The 10,573-nt window shown below is 37.8% G+C and overlaps 1 protein-coding gene across 3 annotated transcripts in view; it reads right to left on the bottom strand.

Annotated features, from left to right (window-relative positions):
• Positions 1 to 801: 801 nt before the first annotated feature.
• Positions 802 to 10,573, bottom strand: part of LOC133070717 (cytochrome P450 2C18-like) — a 31,255-nt gene continuing 21,483 nt past the window's right edge. For all 3 annotated transcript variants that reach the window (XM_061163110.1, XM_061163109.1, XM_061163111.1), the window contains 4 exons: positions 8,953 to 9,094; positions 4,454 to 4,641; positions 1,807 to 1,948; positions 802 to 1,086 (listed from right to left, as the gene is read on the bottom strand). In XM_061163110.1, the coding sequence (XP_061019093.1) occupies positions 905 to 1,086; positions 1,807 to 1,948; positions 4,454 to 4,641; positions 8,953 to 9,094 (654 nt within the window). In that variant the 3' untranslated portion in view covers positions 802 to 904. The remainder of the gene's footprint in view (positions 1,087 to 1,806; positions 1,949 to 4,453; positions 4,642 to 8,952; positions 9,095 to 10,573) is intronic.

Here is a 10,573-nt window from a genome sequence, read left to right as displayed (position 1 = left end):
AGATATATCAATTCTATTCAAATTTTCAAAGAACTAGCATTGGTTTCTTTGATTCTATCTAGTGATTTCCTTTATACAATCTCATTGATTTCTATCCTGATTTTCAATTGTAGTTTTCCTGGATTACTTTGACTTTGAGCTTTCCTTGTGGCATGGCAGTAAAGAATCTGCCTGCCAAAGTAGGATACCTGGGTTCAATCCCTGGGTGGGGAAGAACCCCTGGAGAAGGGAATGGAAACTCACTCCAGTATTCCTGGCTGAGATATCCCATGGACAGAGGCACCTGGGCCACAGTCCATGGAGTTTCATCAGAGAGTCAGACATTACTGGGCAACTAAACAACACTCAGTGATCTCCATAATCCCTACAGGATGAAGATACTCTAGAAAACAATTTCTTTCACTTTCAAGTCCAAACCTCAAGTAACTGATGGTAACCTGCAGCCAAGGGAGCTTTTCTATCCTCATTCCCTCCTCTGTGCATATGAGGACCATGTGACATCTTTGCCTCTTTTTTCTTTCCTCCCTTATCGGCAATATGCACGAAAGAAGGAAAGCTTCATACTGGCTTACCAAGGTATGTGTTTTATTAGGAACAGGCATAGCAGAAATAGCTCTGCATTGTACAGAGAGTAATCATCTTGTTTTATTTTGATGGAGTATATAGTCCTATGAATGCAGAACTATTCAACATCAGATAATTATGTGCATTATCTGGTAGCCAATACAGATGTTACAGAGTATGAAGAACAGCAGATACATTTCTGCATTGAAATTGCACAATGAATGAAGAGAGGTCGGAGCAAGCACTCTCAGGAACGATGAGGGGAAGCAGGTGAACGATGCCGCAGATGAGAGGGAGTTGAAGACAACATCAGTGAAGAAGCCAGATGACCTAACATTCCTCACACAGGAATGAAACAGAGCTGATAAAACGGTGGCACAGAAATTAACCCATTGACAACTAAGGTGGTGTCGAGGTCCTTTGGGTCAACCACAGATTTCAAGGTAAATTTTTGTAAAATTGTGGTCAGGAATAAAAACAGCTCCATGCGGGCCAGGCCCTCTCCCACACAAACACGTTTTCCTGAAAATAACAAGCACAGAAAGTACATATTCCTTGAACTCTGTCTTTCTGGCTGTCAGAAAGAGATTATGTAATATCCATTTGATGAATGTTTGAATGGATGGATGGAAAGCAGGATGACTAGGGTGACTGATGGACAAAGGGTGGACACATATGCTATCCACCTGACATCTTCCCATAGCAAATATTACCCTTTCAACAAATATTTACTGACTATTCCAAACACTTCATTAAATTATTCACATATTATAACCACAATTTCATATTTTCAGGTTTCTATCCTTTTTTTTTTTCTAAAAAGTCACATATGCTGGCTTTATTTTCTGATCCTAGTCTAGTAGTCCCACATGTTTCTTTTCATTCCACATAGCCTCTGTTCTCTGCTCTAAGTATACCTACTCTTCATCAACCTCCAACACATCTTGACGTTTTATAACACACGGTTCTTTTTGGCTAAGATATGGTTCTCTTACATTTGCAGTTCCCAATTCAAGTTTTATTTCTAAATTTGAAATAACTGAGTCACTTCTCCAAGGCTCCAGTAATCTAGCCCAATAATGACAATGTCTCATGTGGAGGGAAAGTGCGTGGGCTTTGGGATTGCTGCCCCTCATCATGGAGAAAGCATTTCTACCAGCCCCACAGGATTACTATGTAACTCCCAACTGATCCTTAGAAGGTATCTTGTCCTCTAAAGAACTGAGGGAAAAAAATTATTACCTGTAGAGAAAGCCATGAAATAGTCACTCTTCCTAAAGTTGCCACTCTCATCCAGGAAGTGGCCAGGATCAAATACCCCAGGATTGGGGAATTCTTTGTCATCACGAAGCACAGAAGTCAGTGATGTCAATATATCTGTGCCCTGGAAAGAACAGGTGAAGATAAGCTAAACTATGGAGAAGTCACGAAGCTAGAAGGAATGCTGCAAATTGCTTAGTCCATTCTAAGGATCAATAATAAGGAATCCTCAGTCCAAAGAAGGGCAGTGGTATTTTGAGGCAGACAGAACAAGTAATAAACAAGCATAAGTTTAAGACTAGTGGCAGTGATACTGCTGAAGTGAACTTCAACAGCATCTGAAAACCTCGGTATCTAGGTCCTATGGTGTTAGACCTTATGAATCCAATCTGCTAATCATTATATTTGAATACTAGTGTCTGTTCCCACCAGGTGCTTTCTCATTTCAATTTTCACTCATCTCATATTTGGATTATGGTTTTAAATGTAAGTCTCTATTGAACTATAAAGTTCTGGTGTTACCTGTTCACAGTGTTTTTTATAAATGGATACATGATTTTCTGTGATAATAAGTATGGTAACAAATATTAGTGTTTACCATTGCCATGCAGACAGTCTGTCTTTATTTTAAAATATATGGTAAGGTTTCCCTGGTAGCTCACTGGTAAAGAATCCACTTGCCAATGCAGGAGACATAGTTTTGATCCCTGTCCAAGAAGATCCCACATGCTGTGGAGCAGATAAGCCAAGGCACCAAACTACTGAACCTGTGCTCTAGAACCTGGGAACCACAACTATTGAGCCAAACCACCACAGCTGGCGAAGCCCTTGTGCCCTAGAGCACATGCTCCACAACAGAAGTCATGCAAAATGGAAAGCCCATGAACTGCAACAAAGATTAACCCCCACTCGCCACAACTAGAGAAAAGCCCGTGTGTAGCAACAAAGACCCAGCACAGCCAAAAATAAATGAATAAATAAATAAAATTATTTAAGAAACAAAAATATAGTAGACGTCATCACAGATTAATCCTAGATTTGAAACACAGGAAGAATGATAAGACTAGAAAAATCATTTCATATCAATTAGGTTAATATCATCAATTTAAACAAGTTTTGCTAGCAAAGCTAAAACTATTGGATCAATGATTAAGAAGCACTATACTCTAAAAGCCCTAATGTACCATGCAATAGATTTTGGTGTATTAAATGTAATAAAAGGACCTCTGCTCTGGAGCAATCTGGCAAATACCACTTTATCATGTGAACAGGACTGCATAACCAATAATAATGGGATAAGTGAAAGTATGGACCCTCACCTTATTTATGAAGGAAAAAAAAGACTAGAAAGGTTATTTTAAGAAAATTGGGATATTTTAAGTATGGCCGGTGCATTAGATAATATCATTGTTTCAGTGATAAACCCTGTGTAGATATGCTATTATTCCTCTGTATACAATAATCACTGTTATTGAGGCATGCGTAGTGAAGTAATGAGGTTTTGATGGATAGTTGGATACATAAGTGGTTATTAATGGAAGAAATTTTCATATATTGCAATATAGTGAAATCATTCTGACTTATCAATGATTTAACCTGAATTCCGCATTAGCTAAAACAACCTGGTATGGTCTATCAAATATACGCTGTCTGTACTCCTGCTCAGTCATGTCCAACACTTTTTGTGCTCATGGATTGTAGCCCGCCAGGCTCCTCTGGCAAGGTTTTCCAGGCAAGAATACTGGAGTGGGTTGCCATTTCCTTCTCCAGGGGCTCTTTCTGACCCAGGGATTGAACTGGTGTCTCCTGAATCTCCTGTACTGGTAAGAGGATTATTTTACCACTAGGCCACCAGGCAAACTTTCTTAATTTGATTTTAAAAAAATCTAACAAAATATACATAGAACATCATTCCCAATAGTGAGATGTTAATCTCGACTCGCCTTCAGACCAGAAATAAATAAAGGATGGTACAAAGATATTAACCCAGATAACAGGATAATGTATATAGAAATTGCAATTAACTAGAAAGAAATTTTCAGAAATGATTTTAAATTTAGCAAGTCTGCTATATATAAGGTCATAAAAGTTATAAAATCAATTATATTTTGATATTACATACAAAAAATGGAAAAGGCATTTAAAAAATTTGTAACTACAATAACCACCTTGGGAAAATTATCCCAAAAATATTCAAGCCAATGCCTGGAATAAATTGTTGAAAAACATTACAGAAAGCCCTTTCAAACAGGGAGACTGTATCATATTCATATCATGATATTCAGTCTTTCTAAATTGATCTAAAATGTCACCATTCTAAAAGAAAATCCCTGCAGAGTATTTTGGTAAATTGACAAATTGATACTAACATTCAGTTGGAAATGTGGACAGCTATGGTTAGACAAACAATATAAAAGAAACAAAAAATGTGGAAGTCTCGCACTACTACCTGTCAAAATCTGTTACAAAGCTTTATAGACTAAACTGGAAACAACACACAATCCATCAAGCCACCACACACAAGACTATTTTTACTTCTCTCACCTTGTGTTCATCGAGGGTTGTGCCCATACTCTGTAAATAGGAACTATGAAACCAATGAGGTCAGTATAAGAGAAACCAGTCTTACCTTGGGGATGAGGTAGTTTCTGAATTTAATGTCACGGGTCACTGCATGGGGAAGACTGGTGGGGAGCAGATCAGCGTATCGCTGGATCTCGTGGATCACAGCATCCGTGTAGGGCATGTGGCTCCTGTCCTGCATGCAGGGGATCCGGTGTCTGCCAATGACACAGTCAATCTCTTCCTGGACCTTAGCTGATAAGCGATAAGTAAGAGGAAAGGAGTAAGGAAAAAGAGGAAAATGCACACCCATATTCCATACCAATTCAGGGATACATGAGGCATTATGAAGGTGTCTCAACAGCATTATGGACTTCCCTAGTGGTTCAGATGGTAAAGAATCTGTCTGTAATATTGGAGACCTGGGTTCTATCCCTGGTTTGGAAAGATGCCCTGGAGCAGGAAATGGCTATTCACTCTAGCATTCACCTGGAAAATCCTATGGACAGAGGAGCATGGTGGGCTACAGCCCATGGGGTGTCAAAGGGACATGACTGAGTGATTAACACTTTCTTTCACTTTCAACATTATTATACACATAAACTACAAGACCAGAAAGGAACCTAAACATAGAGAGGTAATGGCTATAGTACAGACACATGTAAGTCTCTTACAAGCCTGGCTTAAGATACATCTATACATATCTCTATATTAGCATACATGATAAAACAAAGAGAAATGATGAAATGTTTCAAATATAAACAGAATATAAAGTCAAGAAATTACATTGGCAGATGAATGGATAAGAAAGTTGTGGTACATATCCACAATGGAATATTACTCAGCTATTAAAAAGAACACATTTGAATCAGTTCCAGTGAGGTGGATGAAACTGGAGCCTATTATACAGACTGAAGTAAGTCAGAAAGAAAAACACCAATACAGTATATTAACACATATATATGCAATTTGGAAAGATGGTTAATGACGACCTTATATGCAAGACAGCAAAAGAGATACAGATATAAAGAACAGACTTTTGGACTCTGTGGGAGAAGGTGAGGGTGGGATGATTTGAGAGAATAACATTGAAACATGTAGATTACCATATGTGAAATAGATCACCAGTTCAAGTTTGATGCATGAAACAGGGCACTCAAAGCAGGTGCAGAGGGACAACTGAAAGGGATGAGATGGGAAGGGAGGTGGGAGGGGGTTGGCGATGGGAGATACATGTACACCTGTGGCCGATTCATGTCAATGTATGGCAAAAACCACCACAATATAGTAAAGTAATGTCTCCAATTAAAATTAATTATTAAAAAATATTGTCCTTGAAAAAAAGAAACAAGAATAAAACATTAATTTTATAAAATTTTATAAAATAAAATATTAATTTTACTTCAAAATAATATAGGCTAAAATTTAACTTATATGTGTTTTATTTTGTATTTTGCATGAACAATTTGTGATGGTATTCACTTTATCCTCCTATTGCCAAATGCCACCACTATGAGCATTTTAGCAGTTTCTTCTGAAATTCATATCCTATTTCTAAATAATGACTCTTTGTTTCTATTTTTAACTTGCAGATTTTAAAACAATAATCTGATATCCTGGCATGAGAGTTGAGAATTTACATCTCCACCCCCCGACTCATACAAAATCACATGCACACTCACTCACACACACACACACACACACACAAAACACACACACAAATCCCCTTAGTCTATTTCCCAAGTATATTTACACCACAATTTTTGGCTGTTAGAATATTCACTCTAACAGCATTCTGACTAAATAAACATTGCTTCCTGGTAAGAAAATTATGATTATGTTTCTTTTTGGTACTTTCTTGGACCTAACCATATTATTTTAGCTCCATTCAAACAACTCTGTATCTTGATCTAGGATTGTTTCCTAACACTGAGGCAGATGTTTCAAACTCCTAATAATAATTTACTTATTATTCAGAAGTTACAGATACTCCATCACCTCTCTTTTGCTCTTGGTGTCTCTCCTCACACCTGCTTTATCCACCTAATCCATTTAGCTGTGGATATTTTCCAGGCTTGCTATCTAACAATAGCCCTGACACTTTCACTCTCCTTCATGAGCTTTTCAAATCCCCGGAGCCCATGACTTCCTTGACATGACTTCAGGCATCTGGATGAGAAAGGGGAAAGAGTGGATAAAAACTGTGATAAACATTCTAGACTGAAAACACCCTTTAAAAATTAATACCCAGTTTGATAGTTACTCTTGAATTCTGATGCTGTTGTGAACTCTAATCTTTTATCTATGATCTGCTATGTCTCTCTGAAAGTTTTTGTGATTTTCTCTTTCATCCTGGGGTTCTGAAATTTCTTGACCTTGTGTCTTGGGAAGGATGTTTATATTTCATTCACTCTGTGAGACATGTTAAGCTAATTTTCTGTCTAGATGGCAAAACTTGGAAGTCTTTTCTCCAGAGTGCTCACTCTGGAGTTTTTCTCTGGCAGCTGAATTTCAGGAAGCAGGATGGAGAAAGGGACTAAGGATCTCTGAATTCAAGAAGTGGATTATTCCCAAATCTTTCCTCTATGTTGTGACCTCACTCTTTTCCCCAAGCGTCCTGAGTGTAGGATGTCTTATATTCCATTTCTCTAGACAGTAATCCTCTCTCATCCTATTAGAGAATTAAAGTTACCTGATAAAAGGAGTTATCAAAGACTTGTGGCTGGGAGAGCCATTTTTATCAGCCTTTGTCTCCTTTCATCCTTTTTGAAAGTAGGTACTTCCCAATTCAGAACTTTTAGGACTATAAGAACATAAATGACTTCTCATTTGATGATACCACTCTCATGTTTGAAAGTGAAGAGGAGCTGAAGAACCTCTTGATGAGGGTGAAAGAGGAGAGTGATAAAGTCAGCTTAAAACTCAACATTCAAAAAACTAAGATCATGGAATCCGGTCCCATCACTGCATAGCAAATAGAAGGGGAAAAAGTGAAAGTAGTGACAGATTTTATCTTCTTAGGCTCCAAAATCACTGCAGATGGTGAGTGCAGCCACGAAATTAAAAGATGCTTGCTCCTTGGAAGGAAAACTATGACAAACCAGGCCAGGGTAATAGGAAGCAGAGACATCATGTTGCTGACAAAATTCTATATAGTCAAAGGTAAGGCCTTTCCAGTAGTCATGTATGGATGTGAGAGTTGGACCATAAAGAAGGCTGAACACTGAAGAACTGATGGTTTTGAATTGTGGCCCTGGTGAAGACTCTTGAGAGTCCCTTGGATTAAAAGGTGATCAAACAAATTAATCTTAAGGGAAATCAACCCTGAATATTCAAAGGAAGGACAGATGCTGAAGCTGAAGCTTCAATATTCTGGCTACCTGATGCAAGGAGCCAACTCTTTAGAAAAGACCCTGATGCTGTGAAAGATTGAAGGTAAAAGGAGAAAGGAGTAGCAGAAGATGAGATGGGTAGATAGCATCACCGACTCAATGGACATGAATTTGAGCAAACTCTGGAAGATACTAAAGGACGGGGTAGCCTGGCATGCTGCAGTCTATTGGGTTGCAAAGAGCTGGACACACTCAGTGAATGAACAACAACTTCATCCTCTCTACTGACTTCATTGTCACCCTTCAATATGCTCTCTGTATTTCAGAAATCTGTTGAATACTTGTTGGCTGCTTCTTGACCTCTTCTCCAACTTTAAAAGGCTAATTCTCATATGTTATAATCATTTCAGGGCTATTCTGACACTAATCAAGGTAATGTATGTTTCTAAACAGTGACGCATAACCATAATCCTTTAAAAATTAATTTCTAACAAAAAGTTCTTACGAAAGATAAAATTCTTGACTCCTCAAAATGCATTTTTTGGCAATAACCACTTTTCCAAAAAGAAACTTATGGACCAACAAAATTCCTTCACATAAATATCTTAAGCCAATTTATCATCAATCTAACTCTTTAGAGAGCTTCCTAGACTATGGAAATTATATCAGGTAGCTTCACTAAATTTCTATGATTTCCAATTATGCTTTAGTAAGGAGCATTTCCATTTTCCCAACTCTGGCTTTTTTTTTTTTTCTTTTGTTTTGACTTTTGGCCACCCTCCAGAACACATGGGACCTTAGCTCTCCAAACTGGGATTGAAGCCATACCCCGTGAATTGGAGGTGGAGTTGTAAACACTAGGCTACCGAGTAGTCCTCAGACACTGTTGTTTGGAACATCTCATTTTCAGAATGAAGGGCCATCACAGTTACATTTCCATGGTAAAACCAATATGCAGCTCCAGGTCAATTCATGCTGGCCATGCCTGCTACACATGACCTCCCATAAAATTCAGATGCTACAGTGTTGATGTTCTTACCATTCACAGAGTCTCTACTCCTCTTAGTCATCTCATATTATGTAAAGATATTAGATTACAATCCCTTCATTAAATTTGAGAAAAATGAAGCTGCTCAGAGACTTAAATAGTTTTCTGAGAGAAACAAGGTAGAATACTTTCAAGCATCTTTCCTTCATCTCTTCTGCAGTCACCCTGCCCACCATGTTATCATACCTGTGACCTCAGGGTGTTTCAGCAGGAGGAGGAGCCCATATCTCAGTGTGGTGCTTGTCGTCTCTGTTCCAGCTACAAACAAATCCAATATAGTGCTTGCCAAGTTTTCAACCGTATACACCGGTTCTTGATTGTCCTTTTCCTAGGAATAATTTAATTAAAAAGTTACAAAATATACCAAAAAGGAAGAAGCATGGGCCACTAACACGTAAAAAACCAAGCTGACACAAATCATTCCTGAGGAAGTCCAGGCATGGACTTACTAAATAAAAACTTTTAAATACTTGTCTTAAATAGCTTAAACAACTGATGGAAAACATCAAGAACTAAAGAAAATCTGAAAAGTACATAACAAGTACAAAATAATGAGAAAATTTCTATAAAAATAAATCAAACAGAATTTTGGAGCTAAAAAAATGCAATACCTGAAAAATTTTAAATTTACCAGAAAGTTTGAATAGTAGACAACTGAAAACTCAAGAAAGAAACAGCATGCCTGAAGAAAGAATAAAAATTTGCAGTGTGATTATCAGAAAGATAAAGGAATAAAGAAAAATAAATAGATCCTAAAGGACCCATGGAACTCAATCAATTGTACTAACATCCACTTTATAGAGTCCCAGAAGAGAGATCGGGAATGAATAAGTATTTGAAATAAGAATGACTGAAAACCCAAAATTTTGCAAAGTACATGAATCTATAAATCCAAAAAGCTAAACAAACTCCAAGAAGGATAAAACCAAACAGACTCATAGTAAGGCATATTTTAGTAAAACTGTCAAAAGCCAAAACACAGGAGAGAATGTTCAAAGCATCAAGAGAATAGTAACTTGTCATATACAAAGTATCATCCATATGATAACTTTTCATTTTTTCCACAAAAACTGTAGAGGTCAAAAATCAGTGGAAAGATGTATTTAAAATCCTGAAGGTAATTATGTCCACCAAGACTTTTGTATGTGGCAAAACTATCCCTCCATAAAATAGGAGCTATAAGACACCCCAAAATAAAGAGTAAGGAGTTCCTGGTTAACAAAACCAAAGATACAAGATGATAAGTCAAAGCCAGATTGATAAAGTTCCTTGTTAAAAATAAGTAGGTAGGCAAATAGAAAAGCAAAAACTACTATTGTTGTTGTTGCTCAGCCACCAAGTCGCATCTAACTCTTTGGGACCCCAAGGACTGCAGCATGCCAGGCTTCCCCCTCTGTCACCATCTCCTGGAGTTTGCACAAGTTCATGTCCTCTGAATTGGTGATACCATTCATCTTCTGAGATGATTCATCCTCTGATCATCTCATCCTCTGTCATCCTTTTTTCCTTCTGCCCTCAGTATTTCTCAGCATCAGAGTCTTTTCCAATGAGTCGGCTGTGTGCATCAGGTGGCCAAAGTACTGGAGCTTCAGGTTCAGCATCAGTCCTTCCATTGAATATTCAGGGTTGATTTCGTTTAAGATTGACTGGTTTGATCTCCTTGCCATCCAGGGAACTCTCAAGAGCCTTCTCCAGCACCACAGTTAGAAAGCATCAATTCTTTGGCACACTGCCTTCTTTATTGTCCATCTGTCACATCCATACATGAGTACTGGAAAAACCATAACCTTGACTACAAGGACCTTTG

The sequence above is a fragment of the Dama dama genome, chromosome 15, assembly GCF_033118175.1.
Source record: "Dama dama isolate Ldn47 chromosome 15, ASM3311817v1, whole genome shotgun sequence".
Classification (NCBI taxonomy): Eukaryota; Metazoa; Chordata; class Mammalia; order Artiodactyla; family Cervidae; genus Dama; species Dama dama.
This window is presented reverse-complemented; position numbering and strand designations above follow the sequence as displayed.